Below are 23,940 nucleotides of genomic sequence, written 5' to 3'. Positions count from 1 at the left end.
CCCCCCCCCCCGAAGTATGGTACCTTTTACGTACCATACTTTGAGAAACACTGCCTTATAGGAAGGCTACTACCATCCAAACCTTCACCAAGATCAGTGGAACCTAGACCTATGGAAATATTGAAAGCTAAACTAATTTAGAAGTTATATTTCTCGTACATATGCAGGAAAATGGCATGTCACAATATTATTAAAATTCTCTGGATCAGTGAGAAGTGATTTTTTTTTCTTAGTTAAAGAATACAGCTGCAAATTTGTTTGCTTATGCTAAAAGATTAAATAAAGAATATAATTTCTTGTTCAGTATAAATGACTCTCTCACCAAGTAACAGAACTTTCTACTATTCCTGACCCACAGTATTTTAGTATGGTAATACACAATTTTGTTGTTGTTGTATATGGACAATCTATGACTTCTGTATTGATTTAGCCTTGAACATCTCCAGTGATCCAGCTCTCACTACTTAGATCTCAAAAAAGTTGAAAATGGTCTGGATGCAGCAATAAGCACATCTGAAAGAAAGCATGCCAAGTACTATGGGATAATGAGGTGATTCGTGTGAAGTCAATAGTCTCTACATATAAGTAACCTAATTGTGAAGATACTTCACACACAAACATTTCTTTGCTCAAAGGATGAAAACAAGAATTTCTTATATGGTATAATCTGTTACTCAACTATGCATAATCCTTTTCACAACACACACTATTCCCATTCAACTCTTAAAATTTTAAGAGTTAAATGGGAGAGTACCCTGAAGGCACCAAAACAATTCTGTTGCATCTTCAGTACCTGGAGTACAGTTTTTAAAATCGATCTCAGGATCATGCCATTCCCAACATATCATACATGGTGAGAACAAAAAGTAATATAATTTTTTAAATTAATCTGTTAAAGAATTTTAAATAACTGGAGCCTACAATGGTTAATGTGAATGGTATTTTGAAATAAACAGGAAAAAAGGTCAAGGAAACTTTATTAACATCATACACTGCAACTAAAACTTTGTTAAATAAATTCTTGATTTAAGAAAGCAGTATATAACTGAGAATGATGTCATTTTATCTAATTATGAGAGATCTGAAATTTTAATGAATGCTTATTTTATTATTATTATTTTATATATATATATATATATATATATATATATAGTCTCTGAAACAAAATATTAAGTTGAATAGGGGAAAATCAATTTTAAAAATATAATTATAAGAGTTTTCCTTCAGAGCTAATATAGTGAGTTACATAACATCTGACCTGATATCAGTCGTTTAATTTAGATCTAATACTGCACTTTATCAAATATCTGAATACTGATCCTGAAAACAACATTGGGAAAGTCATCAAAACAATCAAAAATCGATTGTTTTGATGACTGTTATTTGAGGTTTTTACTGATTATTCAATTATCAAGTCTTCCATTCTAACATCCAATTATTTCAATCAACTGTTCCCCCCCCCCACCACACACACACTTAGAAGTCAAGCAGTCAAATGTCATTTAACTTAATGTACTCCATGTCTCTATGGAACCAACTTGTCAATTACATAATTACTTGTGGCTCTGCCACTGATTCTGATATGGCTTTATGTGGAAGCACTTTTCCTCCATTTACATAGATTTCATCTTTCACAATAACATCTTCACCTAATACAGAAGTGTTTTCCATTCGAACCTTTAAAAAAAAGCACACATTTTATATGTGGACATTCTTGCTAAAATGCTACAATAATTTTTTTTTTTCAACATTGGGAATTAATGATGATAAACATTACTAAAGTCCCCAATCTTTAGTAATCATCTTAGTGTATAATTTTTAACTGGAGTAATCAACTGAAGACATTGCTGCAAAAATGAGACAACTCCATTTTGGGTTGAAAACTGAGTTATTGCCTGTATGTAAAAAAAAAAAAAAAATTACTGAATAGATTGATGTAAGAATGAGGAAGCACCAATAAGCCAGTGCAGAGTTATGATCATAGCATTTGCACCTTACAACTCTGACTAATATTACGATTTCTTGTAAATATTTCATTGTAATTTTCATAAAACTGTGTTGTTTGATACTTTGATATATTCCCAATGTAGTAATTAATAAATAGTTCTGTAACAACACATAGTTACTTATTTTAATTATTTACCTTAGGTTTGAGTATTTTTATGCAATTTGACACAAAAAGGAGATATCTCCAAATTTTTAAAATTCATCCAGCTCTGAGGAAAACGTACTTTACCTTAATAACAGTGCTCCAATGTGCATTCACATGTATATTATACATTGGCAAAACACTTTACAAAAATCTCTAAAAATATTTTTTTGGAATAGTTTTAATTTCTAAAAGTTAATGTCCCCTTTTTGCTGCAAGTCTTCAATTTCTTATGTTTATTCCTCCCTTTTCCTGATCATTATTGCCTGAATATGACCTTTTATATATGTTATTTAGAAGAATCTCACCGATTTATGTTTGGGTAACACCAATTATGTTGATGTAGTAATTCTCTATTTCTTCTTCAAGTTCCACTTCTTGTCCACTGATACTTCTTACATCAATGATATCTAACTTGATTGTTTAGCCAACTGTTAAACAATCACCTGATTGTTTATAACCAAGCAATTCAGGCTGTCATGGCATCTTATCTTGCCGAACATGACTGTTCTGGTTTTATGCCAATACAAAATGCAAATTGGTAAGCAAAATTCCAAACTGTCAGCATATCCTGGTTTGTTCAGTATCCAGACGGATACCTACTAATGAAAGGGTGAGGACTGGACATTAGGACATAAGCCCTGGTTGGTTCTGTATTCTTTAAAAGGCAATATGGACGTCTCCTCCTAGTTATCTATCTTTGACTCATTAGCAAACCCTGGACAATAACTTCAACATATAAAATAAACAACAGCACCTCCAGAATTGCTATAGTGCTCTATAGCAAATCACTTGTCATCTTTTTTTTTTTTTCTTTGAAACATAGCTCTCCCTCAATATTCAACAAAAGATATATGTCAACTCTTAGGGAATTCAACTCATAATATCTGTTTACAGCAATGCAATGCTATGGGTATGCATACAAACCAAAAGTACAGAAAGTCCTAAAGCAGAAGTGCATATTCAGTATGAATTAAAATGGCATGTGAAACATGGTTTAATGACAGTAGTACTTAAACTGCAAAAGCTGGGCCCAAAAAAAATTGGAAAGGACACTTTCCAGAAATTACTCTTGTTAATCTGTTTTCACTGGAGAGAAAAGACATGATTTGACAACAGCCCTGCAAATGCTATGAGAAAGACTGCACTATCTCAAGTATCAAGTATAATGTTGGTGGAAGATGATTTGTGTGTGTGGTATGGGAATGGTGTTCTGGTTTTCATCAATACTGCCATGAACAAAGAGGTATTATGACAATCTTGTTTTGAATAATGCTCTCCACTTATAGAATTTACAGTGAAGGGCAAGAGAGAGAGTACCCTGCTCGTAAGATAATGCCCTGTTACACAGTAAAGTTTGCTATGGCTTAGTTTGACGGCAACATGCTCTAATCAGCTGTCCAGCTATCAACCTAGTTTAAACCTAACTGAAACATCTTGTGAAACTTGTCAGAAATATATGGAAGTTTAGTATAGTTTGAAAAAGATAATATTTTAATCTCATACGTAAAGTATTTTCATAATTTTGGTGACAGCAGGTGTGCATGTGCGCGTGTATCAGCATCACATTACATCACATAGTATGTTGTATACTCTCATGGAGTATACAACATACTATGATAATACTACTATGTATCAGAATCACATTACATCACATAGTATGTTGTATACTCTCATGGAGTATACAACATACTATGATAATACTACTACATCATCACTAATTTCATTTGAATATGTCTCCTTAATTGTCGCATCCAATATTTCCATCTTCAAAGGCTTCTAACTGCATCATAAATCCACCTGGCTCATAGTCTTCTGTTGGATGTTTAAACCATCCTGACAAGACAAACACTCATTTTGCTAACCATTTCCCTTCCATTTAGTTTAACTGATCATTACAATCTGAAATTATTTCTACTCACACATTTTTGAATGTTAACAAGGTCAAGTTCCTTCATAATACAGTAAAACCCAGAAGTTACGCGGTAGGTGGGACCAACAAAAAGCGTGTAAGTCAAATTCGCGTAACTCGGGGTAAAATTTTGCATGTAATTTATATAAACAAATATACAATTGGCACCAAAGGTTTACAAAAACGCCTATATTTTTTAAGAAATATGATCATAATTGTAGTTTTTCATACATAAAAAAAAGAAAGTTATTTTGATATCGATGGTTTCATAAAATCTAATAGATTTGTCTGACAGCATAATGTCTTTTTCTTGTCATGCAAATTTTCTTCATAGCATCATCATTAATTTCTTGCCATGTACTCTCAAGGGGTGTACAGGATATGATAGTACTACATGAAAAAAATTACATCATTACTAACTTCCTATCTACAATTTTCCTCCAAATCAGTCTGTTACTTGTCAAGAGTCCAACATCATCAGATCTTGTATTTCTATCGTCTAAAGCACTTTACCGTATCAATCCACCTATATCTTGGTCTTCCTCTGGGTCGTTTTGCTGCCAACTTAGCAGACAAAACTTGTTTTGCTAATCTTTCTTCACCCATTCTGTTTAAGTGACCATACCACCTTACATTGACCATACCAACTTACATAGTTAGCATCCAGGAATGCGTTAGCATTCCTGGATACTAAAAATGTAAGTTCATTCCTAATATACTCGTTTTTAATATGATATTGCCATTGATGCCATCTGTTCACACCTCTAAACTTTCTCAGGACTCTCATATCTGCGGTTTCTAGTATTTGGTCAAGTGTTTTACTTCTGACCCAGGTCTCAGATCCATAAGTTAAAACTGGTTTAAACACTGTCTTGTATACAGCTAATTTAGTGTTCCAACTAATTTCTCTCTTATTCATATGAATTGATTCAATTGACTTCAAACCATAGACCTCCACATAGCCTTTAAAGGAATATGGAGAACCGTCCAGGGCTTCTGACGTAATGTCCAATCCTCACCTTCTCTTGGTGCACCCTGTTGGAAATCTACTTGGATACCGAATGAACGAGGATGGGCTGGCAATTTGGGATTTAGCCGATCAAATTGTATTCTTATTGGTTAAACCAAAAAAAAAATGATGGTACGACATGACAAAATTAAATGCCGGCTGGGGCGTCGCCCGGTTAAACAAGGCCCCTGTTGTTTTCGCCAGGGAACCAGGGAACAGCGAAAAGTCAGCTACTGGAACAAATCTGAAAACAAACCCAAACTCAACATCACCAGAGTTAAAGATCAGTACTATCAACATAAGAAGCCTGAATGGCAAAGAAATGGAGCTAGCTGAGAAATTAGATAAGAACCAGATCGACATAATAGGAGTGATTGAAACAAAAAAGACAAAAACTGGTGAGATGTTTCTGAGCAATAAATACAAAATGTTACATTCAGGCAATGACAATCAAGGAAAAGAAGGAGTAGCCATAGTATTCAACACAAAATATGAGGCTAATCTTCTTGAATGGCAATCAGTCTCAAGTAGAGTAATGTGGGCAAATATGAGAATGGGGAACTGGACAATGAGACTTATTTGTGCCTATTTTAGGTAGAAGTATTTTAGGTAGAAATAGAGGAATTTTTTGAGGCTTTAGAAAAAGCAACTGACACAATGAAAAAGGAAAAGTTGGTACTTGTTGGGGATCTAAATAGTAGAATAGGAAATAATTGTTAGACATACAAAAACATTTTGAGAAATTTTGGAGAAAAGAGCAAAGCTAATAATAATGGCAAATACCTATTGGATTTCTGCTCAGGACATGGACTAGTTATTACTAACACCATGTTCCAAAATAAAAATGTGCACAAATTCACATGGAGACAAGAGGCAACGAATAAGAAAAGTCTCATTGACTATATTATTGTTGATAGTGATGTTTTCAATCTGGTGCAGGACACTGGAGTGTACAGAGAATTTGAAATTGGAAGTGATAACCATTTAGTCTTAAGCCGGATAAAATTGAATTTCATATTGAAAAGAATAACATGTAAGAAAGTTTTAAAGCAAATAAAAGTTGAGCAGCTCTCAGATGTGAACTGTAGACTAAAATACATAAAGATTATTGAAGAAAAAATGAAAGCGTTTGAGGACAGGAATCAATCCTTGGAGATTCAGTGGCAAACTCTGAAGAAAACATTGATTGATTCTGCCAGCGAGGCATGTGGTGAGGTTGTCTGCAAGGATAAAAAAAAATCAGAACTCCCTGGTGAACACAGAAAGTTAAAGAGGCAGTGAAGAAAAAGAAAAAAGCATATCAAAAGTTCCTGTCAAATAAGACAGCTTGTGCTCTTAGAGAATACAGAGACAAATGCAAGAATGCTAAACACTGTGTAAAACTAGCAACACAAAAGTCATGGGAGGACTTTGGCAAGAATATAGAAAATAAATCTCAAGTAGGTGGCAAAATATTCTGGAGGTTGTTGAAGAAGCTTAGGAATGGAGGAAAGAGTGCTGTAAAAGGAGTTAGAGATGATAAAGGTGACATGAAAACAGACGAAAAATATATCCTTGAAATATGCAGTTAATTACTTTGAAAAACTGCTAAATGAAACAAGCAGTTATGAGAGCACAATGGTAAAAAACACTGACCAGGCATGCAGTCAGGAACACATATCCATACTTGAAGTAGAAAAAGCCATCAAAGGCTTGAAATGTGGAAAGGCAGCAGGAGTAGATGATATTCGACCAGAAATGCTGAAGTATGGTGGAATAATAATCTTACAGTGGCTGCACTGCATAGTTCAGAAAGCCTGGACTGAGGGACGAATTCCTGATGATTGGAGTAGAGCTCTCATAGTACCCATATATAAAAAGGGAAATAAAACTTAATGTGAGAATTACAGAGGTATTTCCCTACTGAGTGTTCCTGGCAAGATCTATGCAAGTATATTTGAGAAATTTTAGAGAAGAATTGTGGAAAAAAAGCTGAGTGAAGAACAAGCTGGATTCAGGCCAAATAGAGACTGTCAGGATCAGATCTTCACTTTACGACAAATAGTCGAGAAAGCATGGGAATATAACAGAGCTCTGTATTTAAGTTTTGTCGATTTGGAAAAGGCATATGACAAGGTGCCAAGAGAGAAGCTATTTAATACGCCACAGTTATATCATGTCAATGGGGCATTATATCAAGCAATACTTAGTCTTTATTTGAGTTGTAAGTCAGCAGTTAGAATTGAAGGAAGTACAGGAAGATGATTCAATGTTAAATCTGGTGTGAGACAAGTATGTACATTATCCCCTCTGTTATTCATTATCTATATGGATCACATTATGAAGGAAAGTGGTAATAAACCTGATATCAAAATTGGAGATGTTAATGTCAGCTCTTTGCTTTATGCGGATGATGTTATACTTCTAAATAAATCTGCTACAAGTCTGCAAGATTCTCTGAATAAATTGAATAGCTGTTGTAATAGATATGGTATGAAGGTCAGCAATAAAAAGACAAAGACAATGAAATTGGCAGAATCATTGAAAATATCAACTGTGTGTGAATGGAGAACCTTTGGAACAAGTGAAACATTTCAGCTACTTAAGCACGATTTTTTCTGAAGATGGTAAAATAAATATAGAAATAGATAACAGAATCAGCAAAGCTGGTTTGGTAGAAGTCAACTGAATAAATTCATATGGAATAAGAGAGAAATTAGTCGAAACACTAAATTAGTTGTATACAAGACAGTGTTCAAACCAATTTTAACTTATGAATCTGAGAGCTGGGTCAGAAGTAAAACACTTGACCAAAGACTAGAGACCGCAGATATGAGAGTCCTGAGAAAGATTATAGGTGTGAACAGATGGCATCAATGGCAATATCATATTAAAAATGAGGATATTAGGAAAGAACTTGACATTGTCAACATCCAGGAATGCGTTAGCAGAGCTAATCTCAGGTGGTATAGTCACTTAAACAGAATGTACTAGAAAAATTAGCAAAACAAGTTTTCTCTGCCAGGTTAGCAGCAAAACGACCCAGAGGAAGACCAAGATATAGGTGTATTGATATGGTACAAAGTGCCTTAGAAGATAGAAATATAAGATCTGACAATGTTGGAGTCTTGACAAGTAACAGACTAATTTGGAGGAAAATTGTAGATAGGAAGTTAGTAATGATGTAATTTTTTTTCATGTAGTACTATCATATCCTGTACACCCTTTGATGGTACATGGCAGGAATTTGATGATGATGATGACTTCCCACCATACCAGCTTTGCTGATTCCCTTGTCTATTTCTATATTTAATTTACCATCTTCACTAAAAATCGTGCCTAAGTAGCTGAAATGTTTTACTTGTTCCACGGGTTCTCCAATCACAACACAGTTGACATTTTCAATGATTCTGCCTATTTACATTGTCTTTGTCTTTTTATTGCTGAAGTTCATACCATATCTATTACAACAGTTATTCAATTTAGTGAGAGAATCTTGCAGACTTGTAGCGGATTTATTTAGAAGTATAACATCATCTGCATAAAGCAAAGAGCTGACATTAACATCTCCAATTTTGATATCATGCTTGATACCACTTTCCTTCATAATGTGATCCATATAGATAATGAATAACATAGGGGATAATGTACATCCTTGTCTCACACCAGATTTAACATTAAACCATCTTCCTGTACTTCCTTCAATTCTAACTGCTGACTTACAATTCAAATAAAGACTAAGTATTGTTTGATATAATGCCCCATTGACACCATATAACTGTAGCGTATTGAATAGCTTCTCTCTTTTCACCTTGTCATATGCCTTTTCCAAATCAACAAAACTTAAATACAGATCTTTGTTATATTCCCATGCTTTCTCGACTATTTGTCATAAAATGAGGATATCATAGATGATATCTTCACTTTATGACATCCTCTATTTGGCCAAATAGATCCTGTCAGCCTCTATTTGGCCTGAATCCAACTTGTTCTTCACCCAGTTTTTCTTCCACAATTCTTCTCAATTGTTTCTCAAGTATACTTGCACAGATCTTGCCAGGAAGACTTAGTAGGGAAATACCTCTGTAATTCTCGCATTCAGTTTTATTTCCCTTTTTATATATGGGTACAATGAGAGCTCTACTCCAATCATCGGGAATTCGTCCCTCTGTCCAGGCTTTCTGAACTATGCAGTGCAGCCACTGTAAGACTTTTATATCACCATACTTCATAAATTGGAAGTGATCACTTCCAATTTCAAAGCCTTTCTGGTCGAATATCATCTACTCCTGCTGCCTTTCCACATTTCAAGCCTTTGATGGCTTTTTCTACTTCAGGTATTGATATGTATTCCTGAATGCATGCCTGATCAGTGTTTTTTACCATTGTGCTATCATAACTGCTTGTTTGATTTAGCAGTTTTTCAAAGTAATTACTGCATACTACAAGGATATCTTTTTCTTCTGTTTTCATGTCACCTTTATCATCTCTAACTCCTTTTACAGCACTCTTTCCTCCATTCCTAAGCTTCTTCAACAACCTCCAGAATATTTTGCCACCTTCTTGAGATTTATTTTCTATATTCTTGCCAAAGTCCTGCCATGACTTTTGTTTAGCTAGTTTTACACAGTGTTTAGCATTCTTTCATTTGTCTCTGTATTCTCTAAGAGCACAAGCTGACTTATTTGACAGGAACTTTTGATATGCTTTCTTCTTTTTCTTCACTGCCTCTTTAACTTTCTGTGTTCACCAGGGAGTTCTGATTTTTTTTTTATCCTTGCAGACAACCTCACCACATGCCTCTCTGGCAGAATCAATCAATGTTTTCCTCAGAGTTTGCCACTGAATCTCCAAGGATTGATTCCTGTCCTCAAACGCTTTCATTTTTTCTTCAATAATCTTTGTATATTTTAGTCTACAGTTCACATCTGAGAGCTGCTCAACTTTTATTTGCTTTAAAACTTTCTTACATGTTCTTCTTTTCAATATGAAATTCAATTTTATCCTGTTCAAGACTAAATAGTGATCACTTCCAATTTCAAATAGTCTGTACACTCTGGTGTCCTGCACCAGGGAGAAAACATCACTATCAACAATAACATAGTCAATGAGACTTTTCTTATTCCTTGCCTCTTCTCTCCAAGTGAATTTGTGCACATTTTTATGTTGGAACACGGTGTTAGTAATAACTAGTCCATGTCCTCAGCAGAAATCCAACAGATTTTTGCCATTATTATTAGCTTTGATCTCCAAATTTTCCCAAAATGTTTTTGTATGTCTCACAATCATTTCCTACTCTGCTATTTAGATCCCCAACAAGGACCAACTTTTCCTTTTTCATTGTGTCAGTTGCTTTTTCTAAAGCCTCAAAAAATTCCTCCACTTCTACCTTAGTAGAACCTGCTTTGGGACCATAGGTACAAATAAGTCTCATTGCGCAGTTCCTCATTCTCATATTTGCCCACATTACTCTACTTGAGACTGACTGCCATTCAAGAAGATTAGCCTCATATTTTGTGTTGAATACAATGGCTACTCCTTTTCCTTGATCGTCATTGCCTGAATATAACATTTTGTATTTATTGCTCAGAAAGATCTCACCAGTTTTTGTCTTTTTTGTTTCAGTCACCCCTATTATGTCGATCTGATACTTATCTAATTCCTCAGCTAGCTCCATTTCTTTGCCATTCAGGCTTCTTATGTTGATAGTACCGATCTTTAACTCTGGTGATGTTGAGTTGGGGTGTGTTTTCAGATTTGTTCCGGCAGCTGACTTTTTGCTGTTCGCCCTGGTGAAAACAATGGGGGCCTTGTTTAACCGGGCGACGCCCCAGCTGGCATTAAATTTTGTCATGTTGTACCATCATTTTGTATTTTGGTTTAACCAATAAGAATACAATTTGGTCGGCTAAATCCCAAATTGCCAGCCCATCCTCGTTCGTTCAGTATCCAAGTAGATACCCAACAGGGTGCTCCATGAGAAGGTGAGGGTTGAACATTAGGTCAGAAGCCCTGGTCGGTTCTCTGCATTCCTTTAAAGGCTATGTAGAGGTCTCCTCTCAGTTATACAGCTTTGACCCTTAAGCACCCCTTCTTCATAGTAAGCTAATGATTTTTTTATTCCTTGCCTTGTGGCTAAAATTTGTTCCTCGTTAGACTCTGTGTCCTCTAAAATCTGTAAACCTTTCTTTTATGGTTGTTCTTACTCCGAATTCCTGTAGATCGAACTTCTTTGCTAGCTTGCAAATTTTCATTCCGCCTTCAAAATCCATAATAATGTTGAGTTTTGTTTCCAAAGTCAATGTTTTTCTTTTCTTGCTAGCTGTAGAAGAATCGGACTTGCTTCTTTTGGATGACATTATTATTTTTTATGTAATAAAATTTTTATCATGAACATAACATTAAACAATCACAAGGTTTGTAGACTATAAAAATCGTGTATGAATGGAGACCGCGCGAAACACATCAGTGCTTGTTCACAGCATGTTCAACACTGGCGAATGCAGCCAGCGTCTGAAAGATACGACTAGTGGTGAGGCGTGAAGTGGGACAGGAATATGTACATATAAGAAACCGTGTAAATCCGGATTAGCGTAAGTCGGGGTAGCGTAAGTCGGGTATGATGGTATTTCATTTTTAGTATGATCCTGACAAGACACTTGCTTCCAAAATTTTTCTCAGAAGTTTTCATCTACTTCTGAACTTTTTAGTGCAAACAAAAATTTCTATTGAAGTTTTGTTCTATCTATACTAAAAACTGTAAACAGCTAAAAAAACTTTTTTTTTAAATACAAATCTTCCACTGATGCCTTTTATTCCCCTAATTTTTCTGAGAATACTGCAGTCTCTCTAGTATTTAGTCAACGCTCTCTCTCTCTCTCTCTTAATATGTTTAATGTCTTTCAGGTTTGAAATTATCAAGAAAGAAATATGAACACTGTTCTATAAGCTGTATTTGAAACATAAAATTTGCAAAAAAAAGGAAAGAAAAAATTGCATGCATTTCTGCTACTACTTTCTCTATTTTGCCAGATTAAATATCAGTTTCCAGAAAGATATCCTTTCCACTCACAGGGACCTAACAGGTATTATCAAGACCAGATTTTCACATTAAGACAGACAAAAAATAAATAAATAAATAAAAAATAAATCAGAGGAGATAAGAAGGATTTCAGTTTTGTTGATGTAGAAAAGTTATATGCTAAGGTGTCAAGAGAAAACCTGTTAAAAGACGACAATTGTACAATATTAATGAGACATTATACAGAGCAATACGTCTTATAGTTCATTTCAGTAGCTAGAAATGAAGAATGAGTGGAAGCCAGATGAATGAGGTTATAAAGTATTTCCACTGTTATTCATGATATATCATATGAAGAAAAGTAACATTAAACCTAATATTAAACTAGGAGCTATTACATTTTGACAATGTTATACTCGCACATAAATCAATACACGTCATCAAGACTTTCTCATTCAATTTAATAAGTGCTGTAAATTTGAAATGAAACTCTGCAATCTCAAAAGCCATATGAGTCAGCTAAGTACAAATTAAGCAGGAGGTCAACTGTAATTTAGAAGCAGAAACTTTACTGACATTATTTTTTAATAATTAGTGGTACTCAGCGCTTTTTTTCTGGAAAAAAAGGTGCCGGTACTCACCACGAAGATGTTATATTACAGCAACTTCCACACTTTTAATATATCCTCCGATATACCCTCGTGGTCTTGCTTTGTTGGCACGTTTTGAGCGCTGCACTCTCCTTATGATCGCAAATCTTTTTTCTTAATGACATTAACTGTTATTAATGTCATTAAGTTTTTTAAGTTTTCTCACAAAAAACATAATGACATTATGTTTTTTGAGAGATTCTCCAAAATGACTGATTTTACAATTTCCCCAATCTGCTGAAATTTTCGTTCCCATGTGTTTATCGATGACAAGACTTCCGATATCACGACACACTTTACAGCCCAACATTTTATTCTTGACATACAGCCACTTGTTTCTCTCACAGAAGTCATTTTTCTGCAAAAGTGTCCAACATTCAGGCCAATCATTATCAGAATCTGCTTCCTTTTGACCACGTGGATCTTCGGTCTTGGTTTCATGATCCTCACCAAGTGTATTTTTGGTGCTAATTTTCAGTTTTACAGGATCACAAGTATATTCAACAATTTCTGCTTCTTCAGCCTTCCTTTTTTTTTACTCATTGGCATAAACTACTTATTTTACTCATTAATTCAAAACGCATGTGAATACCTGCCTCTTGCAGAGTGAATATAGAACTGATAAACTGATATTGCAAGCAAACGGAAGTGAACACAACTTCCTGTTTCCTACCAAACCTATGAAACAGGAAAGGAGGGTACCAACTTACGAGTAATCAAAACTGAAAATTCAATTTGTGAATACAGTACCATCTACCCATCTACCATCCGCACAGTTAGCCTAGTGGCTTTGCACTTCGCAACCATATGCCTGGGGAAGGCGTGTCCTGGGTTCGATTCCCATCGCCGATGTGAGGAGCTTAAGGATCTTCCTCAGCCATAGCCAAGTTAGCTGGTCTTGGGCGTGGACAGCAGATCCCCCCCCCCCCAGTTTATCTGGGGTTTTTCATCCCACAAGCAGGCAAACCGGCCCTATGAACACACACAAATCTGCTGCCATAAATACCTAACCCCCCATGAGGGGGGGGGGGGTTCAACTCGCCCCAAGTAGGGATGGGAGAGAGAAAAGGGACGAAACTCCATATGAATAAATAAGTACTATCCACCAGAATATTTATAATATATTTTGCTTTCAATAAATCGCAAATTTTTAAAAACTTAAGAAAAAAGGTGCCTGTACTGTGTACCGCCAGAAAAAAAGTACTGGTGGTACTGATATTCCTGCTGTTATTAGAACAACTTCAGGATTAAGACTCATCAGAGGTCTCACTAAGTGAGTGACATGTCTATCACATTAATCCTTAAACTTATTTTTATTCGCAGCATTCACAACACATCCTGGAATTTCAATAACCCAGCACTCTCAATGTAAAATATCTACTCCTCTTTCTTTCCCCTTATCAACACATCTCATCTTGTATATAAATTTCAGGGATGGCCTTCCCATTTCACCATATACAATCCCCTATAATAATCTGTAAAATCTACCTGCACTAACTTAAATGTCACTACTTTTCTGCCTATAAACAAACTTTGCAATTTATATTCTCTCATCCGTTTCTCATTATCAACATTCCAGTGCTGAGTCACTCACTTCTGGACCACAGTCCTCAACCACCACTCCCAGATCTCTAATCTCCTTTACCTCCTTTAAAGTTTACCCACTGTGTATACTTTGCATCCTATCAATGCTTACCAAATTTCAAAATCTTACTTTACAACATTGAACTGACAGTTCCACTTACCTGCCCATTCATGTAATCTATTCATGTCCTCCTGTAAGGTTCTCTCTCTCTCTCTCTCTCTCTCTGCATTGCTCTCCCCAATTTTGCATAATCTGCAAACAGCTACATATCACCAGTTAAATCCATCCCAATATCATTAATATAGAAATTGAACAACAATAGTCTCAATACAGACCTCTGCAGCTCACCATTAGTGACTCTCCTCTTTCAGGATACTGCACTCCATATACAAAAAATGACAAAATATCACTTTCTGATTCCTATCTGACAGACAGCCAATTCAACTCAGAAGTCTATTATCCAATCCCTTCTATTTATTCAACAGCTTGTCATTGGTAGTGAGTCAAAAGCTTTTGCAAAATCTAAGTATACCACTGCATATGCATTTCCCTTGTCCAAGACATCTATCACTTTGTTATAGTACATAAGTATGTTGGTAAACCATGATCTCTCGTAACAACCCCATGCTAATGTTGGATCCTACTTCTTCTAAATCTTTACGTTGGATCCGACATGTTAATCACTATGATGTTCTTAAACAACTGATAAGTTGCAAGTTGATTTCTAACACAAATATAGAGAAAATTTATATTTATAGACTGCGCCACTCTATATCTGAATTAGTTCAAGAATTGAAGAAAAATCAACCTTCAACTATCTCTCCTTAAAATATATACTGGCCGAGTATATTTGACTTACTTAATTTACCCGCATTGGTTCGAATATTTTATGAATGGTGCAGTAAAAGAGATTCAGGCAAAATACAACTTTAGATAAACAAAAACAAGCATTTAATTTTAAAATCACAAATTATACACTTAAGATCAAAATACTAAATAAGTTATTATAAACACTTCAGCCTTTCTGATAATAAAGTCATGCAAACTCAGACAATGGTAATTCTATTATCTGTAATACAGTCTTCTCACAGTTCTTTAAGTTTTAAATACAATAAAATCGAAGTAACACCACTTTACAAGCAAACACCTTTAAATTTACACTTCAGCTAATTTCCGAAATAGTTACTGTTAGTACAGGGAAATTCTAGGATGAAACTCACACACTTCTCTGTATAGGAATATTAATTCACGCGTATTAATGGTTGGAATAATCTTACCGATAATCTTCTATCTTCATCTACTTATACATTTACACTTTTTACAACTGTAAACACTTTAAACAGTAAACGGCACTCATTAAATAAATTCTTCTAAGAAATAACTGAATTAATCATCCGTCACAATACACATAAACAAACATTGTTGCATAAAGTACTACTGATCACTCATGAAATAAGGCAATACACAATAATTCCTTAACTTTAGGTTTTATATGCACAGTTGTTCCTTCCTCCGGCATTCGATTAATTCTTTAGGCACTATAATGCTAAGCACAGCTAACGGTAAACTTCAATTTTTACAGCCTCTACTATTCTAGTAAATCCGTGCTTTATTTCAAGATTCTGTGTGTCCTTGACAGGTCGGCCCTGAAATTAAATCTCAACTCAAGTAATCGCTAGTCTATTTGTAATCACTTAGCTATCTTCCGTAGCTTTATTTGTTATTCCGAAACTTATAAGCTAACCGCTTCTCGAGAGATAGCTGCTTGAGTGACTTGCCGACTTGCTATTATCGCACTGTGATTTTCGAATGCCGAATGCTCCGATTCCAACCTAATGCCAATCCCTCTCTAATAAATCTCTAATGCTCTCCCTTTCCAGCATTCCTCGCTTTTTATATCCGTTTTTCCCACCTAAATTCTTCTCATGATCTCTTTAACTAATTCCTTTTTAGTAAACTTTCAGCTTTCTCCCCACGTTCTGTTCCAAAAACGTGCTCGTTCACTTACATACGTTTCCATGACAACAAAACAAAATATAATAAAATTGAGCTATTACATAACGTTAAACTTTACAAACAGGAATAAATAGAGAATATTTACATTTCAAATAATGCGCAGTTAAATTATCAAATACAAGTTCTTATAATATTAACATAGTAATAATTAAAATAGCTTAATAATATTTAATACGGTCTTTTCATTATTAATACATATATCTTGATTAAATAATTAAATATTAGATAAAATTAAAGTAGTTATATGAATATTAAAATGTAAAATAAGTTGTTTACATTAAATAATATTTACAAGTCTAGTCTTTGTGATGGAAGATCATGTTGGATTCTGAACCAAATAATAATTACTCTAATCTCTACATAATCAGAATCCAACACTAACAACCACAGAGAATACTGCTGCTACTATTAACCCATTTCTGTATCTTAGTTCTCACCAATCTCTCAAGCACCTTCACCACAACTCCAGATATACAGATTGGCCTATAATTTGTAGCCACAGCCTTATCACTACCTTTGTGCAGTAGAACAATTTTGCCTTTCTTCCACTTTCTTGGCAGGGATGTCAGTGCTAGTGCCAATTCCCTGGAGCATTCCCTTAAGACGGTGATATGTCATCAAATCCCATTGCCTTATTGGCATCAAGTTTATTTATTTATTCATATACCTCCTGCTCACTCACAATTACGCCATCCTCTCCTACGTCCTCTACACTTTAGTTTCTAAGATTTCACCTGGATGAGAATGATGAAACACTCTTATAAATTGATTGCTGAATACCCTCAACAATGTCTTCTGCAGGAGTTACTATTACACCATTTTCATCCATTAACATCATCTTGCCATAATCATTCTTCCTTTTACTTATCACATATCAAAGAAACTCACAAGAGTTTTTCTTGGCCTGATTTGCTAATTTCTGCTTGTACTGCACTTTTGATGTCCTTGCAAAATGACTCACACTCTTGGCCTGTTCTTTATACCCTCCATGTAGTTGATTATTACCTTTATTCATCTTGTGATGCCTACTTCTTCCAGATTTCATACTTAATCCCCCTCATTCATCCATTTTACACCTACTTTATTCAGTCTTTTGATCTTCAGAATACATTCACGTATTGATGCCGTTATGTATTTCTTCATCAGTTCCCAAGTAGCATTTATTTCCTTACTGCTCAACACCTCATTCCATGCTATAGCTCCAAGCTGTCTGCGAAGCACTTGTCATAATCACCAGCCTTGTACTTCCACATATATCCTTTCCTCCAAGAAGTGCGCATATGGCCAGCTACAACCAAGATGATCACTTCATGATCACTCTTATCAACTGGAGGTAAGTGTACAATGGCATTCATAAATACATCCTCTGATGATATGATCAGATCTAAAACTGAAGAACAAGAAATTCATTTTCCTTATTACCAAATGCTATCTCTTCATTCCAATCTATACCACTATAAAAATCACCCTTCCTTTGTTCACTAACCCAAGCTGTTTATTCATTTCATCACCACCCTCCACATTCCTTGGACTATAGCAACATCCAACTAAATATGTCTTCCTGTCAACCTCCACCTCACTGCCTCATAACCATTGCCACTATTTCCCTCTTTCATGTGTACCTAATGTGGACATAATTCCTCTGCTATCATCAGAAGCATTCCCCCACCCCCACCCCATTCTTGTCCTTTCCTTCCTTGTGAAAAGCATCCATTTCTTTTCCAGTTAGGATATCATCTCATTCTACAATATTTCACTTATTACAATGATTTTGGGATGAATAAACTCAATAAGTGAAACCATTCCATCTCCTTATTTCTGATCCTTCTGCCATTTGTAAATAAATACAGCAGTTCACTTTTAGGTCTCCTTGCCCACTCAGCTTCCCCTTCCCCATTTCCTCTTGCATTCCATTCTCTCTTCATCTCTCACACTCTTACTGTTTCCATTGTTAAGCACTTCAATCTCTTCAATACCACTCTCCTGTTCTTTTCCTTTATCTCATACTTCTGATCTTTTGCTTTCGTCACACACTGCACTTCCATCTAGTAAACAGATTCTCCAGTTCACTCACTCCAAAGCCATTCAAATGTGATCCATCACATCTGTATAATTCTATTTTTCCCTCAAATACATGCCCCATGCATACACAAACTGCACTCCCTTCATCTCACACAGCTCAGCTAGCATACGTAATATCTGGAGATCAATAACTTCCAGTTATATGCTCTTACATTCTTCTTATGTTCATTTAAATCATTTGTTCTCACAACCACCACTAATTCTTTCACTTGGTTATACTATAAATTAAAGATGCCAAGAAATTATATACTTGGTTTAATCCTTTATCCAAGTGTAAGCAAACAAAGTTTGCACCTGAAGTCATTTAATAATAATGTTACACCTTATTATTAAATTTTGATTTTTCTCTAATCCAGAGTAATTTAACAATAAGATGTGACACCTTTTGGCAACTCATATATAAGAATATGACTTCTGCATTACTTCAACCTCAGTATCACCTCTGGGTCTGGCTCCCACTGAAGAGACCTCAATAAAGGTCAAAACTGGTCTGGATAGTGATCCTCCCCATAATGAATAGTATTATACATGTCTGCAAGAGATGTGCTTTGCTTCATAGAATACTAAGACAAGTGATGTGAAGTCATACCACTTTTACCATGAGTTGCCCCAGTCCTGAAAATACTTCAGGCACAAACTTTGTTTGCTTACATGTGGATAAAGGATTAAACCAGGGGTCGCCAAACTTCTTTGACCGTCGACCCCTTCAAGAGTTTCTTGACTTTTTATTGACCCCCTCTATTTTACTATTATGTAATTATAATTGGACAAGCAAAAAAGACGCTTATGTGAGTTTTTAGATTTTTTATTTTATAGTTACAGTGTTTATTGTATGTATAATATGGTATATATTATTATATTACTATTACTATCACTAGTAATATCACTGGCATTACTACCAGTCCTGCTCAACTTTTCAACATAGAAAAGTTTAGTTCGTGAATGAATAACGATTGAATTATAATATGTATGTTGATGAATTTTAGAACATTAATGCTCACTTGTATGTCGATGCACAAAAAATAAGACTGGGAGTGTAAGTATAAGTAAATAAGAACCGTGCACATGTTGCAATCTCACTCCCGCCGTGCTGGCCAGATGGGAACCACTACAACCGTTTATTGGTAAATACGTCATTTTGGCCTACTTGATTGGCCTCCGTAACTATTTTAATGACCTTGCTCCAGCTTACAGGTCCTATTCACGTCACTGTTCCCACGATTCACTTTTAATTGCATCATTGTCATTCAGGATGGAGGTAATCCAAGTTAACCAAATTAAATATTACCCATACAATGATGTCTTATATTTTTCTATTGATCCCTGAGCCCAAATCGACCCCTAACAATGTTATATCGACCCCTGGGGGTTGATATCGACCACTGGATTAAACCAAGTATATAATTTCTTTAATCTACTTTAATTAAAGTATATTTAATTTACACCACTAATTCTGTTGCTCATTTCCTCCTCATGTCCAAAGCATGAATTATATTGCTCATTCTCCCTCCTGGATAGCAGACCTTATGGACTCTCTCATTATCCAATCCTCTAACAATGGAATCTCTATACACTGCTACTCTCATCTCATCATTCATCACCTCTTTTACCCTTTTTTGCTTTTCTTCTATTCTTTTGCACATTTTCATTTATTTTCACTAAATGTCTAATATCACTCCCCATATTCCTCATTTCAATTTTTATTTTGAATAATCCTTTCCACAAATCTTGCATTCTGGCAATTTCACTTTCTGGCATTTCCATAGTCTCTCTCATTCTGCTGTACCTTCCTTCTGTTTTCTCATGCATACTTTCTTTCACTTTCTTACTTTTGCTTCTTCATTCTTGCATTCTATCACTCCCTCAGTCTTCAATATACATGAAGCAAAATGGTCATCATCAAATTCCTGATATGTACCCTGAGGGAATGAATAGGATAATTATGATAGCACAACATGACTCTCTCATTATCCAATCCTCTAACAATGGAATCTCTATACACTGCTACTCTCATATCATTCATCATCTCGTTTACCCTTTTTTGCTTTTCTTCTATTCTTTTGCACATTTTCATTTATTTTCACTAAATGTCTAATATCACTCCCCATATTCCTCATTTCGTTTTTTATTTTGAATAATCCTTTCCAGAAATCTCGCATTCTGGCAATTTCACTTTCTGGCACTTCCATAGTCTCACTCTCGTTCTGCTGTACCTTCCTTCTGTTTTCTCGTGCATACTTTCTTTCACTTTCTTACTTTTGCTTCTTCATTCTTGCATTCTTTTACTCCCTCAGTCTTCAATATACATGAAGCAAAATGGTCATCATCAAATTCCTGATATGTACCCTGAGGGGATGAATAGGATAATTATGATAGTACTACATGAAAAAGTTACACCATTACTAACTTCTGATCAACAATTTCCCTCCAAATTAATATGTTTTCTGTCAAGATTCTAATCTTATCAGATCTTATATTTCTGTCTTTTAAGGCACTTTTTACTTTATCCACATCTTGGTTTTCCTCCGGGTCTTTTCCCTGTCAACTTGGCAAAGAGCACTTGTTTTGATAATTTTTTTTCTTTCATTCTGTTTAAGTGACCATACCACCTGAGATTAGCTCTACTAATAGATTCCTGAATACTAAGAATGGCAAGTTCTTTCCTAATATCCTTATTTTTAAAGTATTTTATTTCTAACCCAGTTCTCAAATCCATAAATTAAAATTGGTTTGAACACAGTCTTGTATACAACTAATTTAGTGTTTTGACTAATTTCTTTCTTATTCCAAATAAATTTATTCAGCTGACATCCTACCATAACAGCTTTTCTAATTCTGTTGTCTATTTCGACATTTAATTTCCAATCTTCACTAAAAATGGTGCCTAAATAGCTGAAGTGTTTTACTTGTTCTATAGGTTAACCATTCAGGATACAGTTGATGTATTCAATGTTTCTGCTTATTTTCACCGTCTTTGTCTTTTTATCGCTGATTTTTATATGAAATTTATTAAAACAGTTAATCAGTTTAGTCAGTGAAACTTGAAGACATGTATTGAATTTATTTAGCAATATAACATCATCTGCATAAAGTAAAAGCTAAGATTAATATCACCAATTTTGATATCAGATTTAATACCACTTTCCTTCATAAATGGTATATCAGCAAAATGATGTATTATGATATTTCATGTACTAACTTTTGCTTGCTTGCTAACACCTGGTTAAAATAAGAATGAAAACAGTAACATAATTTCTTGTAAAAGTTTTGGATATGAAAGTTTGGTTAGAAATAAGAAAACTGGGTGAGAGCAATGGTACAATCATTTTAAAAATAACAACATACACTGAGTTAGCTTTGCATTAGACCCACCGAATAACATTTTAGTCCACCTCAGTGCAATCACGGCTCACAGACTCCTAGAAGCAGATTCCACAAGGTGTCAAACATCTTCCGTGTGTAACTCGAGCCACTGCAGCAACTCCATCAGTTCATGCTCATTCCATGGAGGAGGATCAGCAGTTCACACAACCTGTTGTAGCATATCCCACACATGTTCAATTGGGTTAAAGTCATGGCCAAGGCAATGTGGCAAATTTATTGTTGTGTTCCTCCAACCACTCAGTAGCTGTACTTGATGACAAGGTGTGTTGTCCTGTTGAAAGATAGCAATGTGGTTGGGGAGACCTCTTGCAGCATTCACTATTCAGTGTTTCTAGAATGATAACCAATGGACCTAGGGAGTGCCAACTCCACTGGCCTGTTGAACCCCAACTGTGCAACCAGGTGATAGGGCTTCATACCAAATGCAAACCTGCAATCAGCATGGTACAGCAGGAAATGGGACTCATCACTCAAGATGACCTTCTTTCATCTGTCAAAGGTCCACTGCTGACATTCCTTGGTACATGCGAGGTTGTTTGCGATGCCTGACCATCATCATAGGCATCCTTGTTGGTCTCCAACTATGGAACCCTGTGCGAAGCAAGGTATAGTGCATGTGGAAATGGGTCGAACTGCCCCAGCTGTTCTATTGGTGGGCGAGTTGTGTGACTGTTGCATGCTGTTGCTGAGATACCAGTCATAACACCTGATACTCACCTGTAGGATCCACAACATATGGCTGACCAATGTGAGCCTGAGCCCTTCTGCTGGATGTCTGTTCACAGTTAATCTACTCCCTTGATACAGTAACATGGGAGCAACCAACAAGCATGGCTGTTTCCAAAATACTGGCACCTGCCTTCCAGGCCTCAACTCTCTGCCTGCAGTCAAATTGACTTATGTTGCCACATTTCTCCATTACTGGCAAACGTTTACTGATTACGTACCAAGGATAGGTGTGCTCATTTATAGTAGCCACATGTGATGCTGATATCACATGGTACTTCGTTATCATGCCGAATATGTAAATTGGGGGGGGGGGGTATTCCTTATGCAAAGCTAACTTACTGTAGAATGTGTCAGTAGGCCTAATGTAAGATAGTAAGGACATTTAAACAGAATGGGAGAGAAACGAGCAAGCAAAATAGGTATTTTATGTTAGAAAAATACCCAGATTAAGAGCAAGATCTACATGAACTGATACAATTTGTAGTGCCTAGAAGACAAAACCTAAAACTGGACAATACTGGGAGGCATGAAAAATAGTGATCTAGTCTGGAAGGAAGATAATAAAATACAATCAAGTTTTTTTTATCACAGTATTCTGTATATATGTCATGAGGGCACATAACAAAAATAATGATGCTGACATACAAGTAAAAGCATATAAAGCAGCTTACCCACTGACCAACAGTGCATCTCCAACCAATTATACAAGATTCAAGCCATGAATGTGATTTGATATGAGCTCCTTTTAAGAGAGTACATCTCTTGATGCACACACCATCTTCAATGATAACTTCAGGACCTATTGCTACATTTGGACCAATACGGCAGCGTTTGCCAATTTTGGCACTAGAATCCTTAAGGAAATAGATAAATAAAAATAATTTAAATAAAATATAATTAGTAATAACTTTACAGTTTTATTATTACTAGACTCATTTATGGATAATACAACTAAGGTTGTGAAGCCAGTATCTGTTAATTGCAAATGTGTCTATTAGATATTCTATTTTGCAGAGTTACAAACAGGCTTCCAAGAAGCCTTGCTATCTCCATATGACCTGCTAACCAACTTTCATTAAGAGTCTATGTAATGAAAGTCCCCCTCTTTTTATGAAGTAAATGTTGTGGTGAAAAAAAGGAGTATGATGATGAAGACCTTTTTACCAATATTACTTCTTTGTGAGGTGGGTATGTACTTTGAATTTTTTGATGAGGTTTATCAAACTGCTAACCTGGTTGGAGAGGAGATATATTCTCACAAGTGGCAGAATTTCATTGTTCAGTGTGAGAACCACCAGAGGATTAATTAAAGTGGTTTGAAAAAGGTCATGCTTTGTTTCTATAGCAATAGCAAAGTTTCTAGAATATCTAACTCTTAAATCACCAATGATATTAATATAATACTAACATACCTTCTATTGGTG

General features: G+C 35.4%; 1 protein-coding gene across 3 annotated transcripts in view; it reads right to left on the bottom strand.

Annotated features, from left to right (window-relative positions):
- Positions 1-960: 960 nt before the first annotated feature.
- Positions 961-23,940, bottom strand: part of Gmppb (GDP-mannose pyrophosphorylase B) — a 169,427-nt gene continuing 146,447 nt past the window's right edge. For all 3 annotated transcript variants that reach the window (XM_090392277.1, XM_090392275.1, XM_090392276.1), the window contains 2 exons: positions 23,188-23,370; positions 961-1,677 (listed from right to left, as the gene is read on the bottom strand). In XM_090392277.1, coding sequence (XP_090248403.1) covers positions 1,546-1,677; positions 23,188-23,370 — 315 coding nt within the window. In that variant the 3' untranslated portion in view covers positions 961-1,545. The remainder of the gene's footprint in view (positions 1,678-23,187; positions 23,371-23,940) is intronic.

This window comes from Typopeltis vanoorti, chromosome 5 (genome assembly GCF_054136105.1).
Source record: "Typopeltis vanoorti isolate ZY-2024b chromosome 5, IOZ_Tvanoo_1.0, whole genome shotgun sequence".
Lineage (NCBI taxonomy): Eukaryota > Metazoa > Arthropoda > Arachnida > Uropygi > Thelyphonidae > Typopeltis > Typopeltis vanoorti.
Note: the sequence above shows the minus strand (reverse complement) of the source record. Positions and strands in the feature narration are given on the sequence as shown.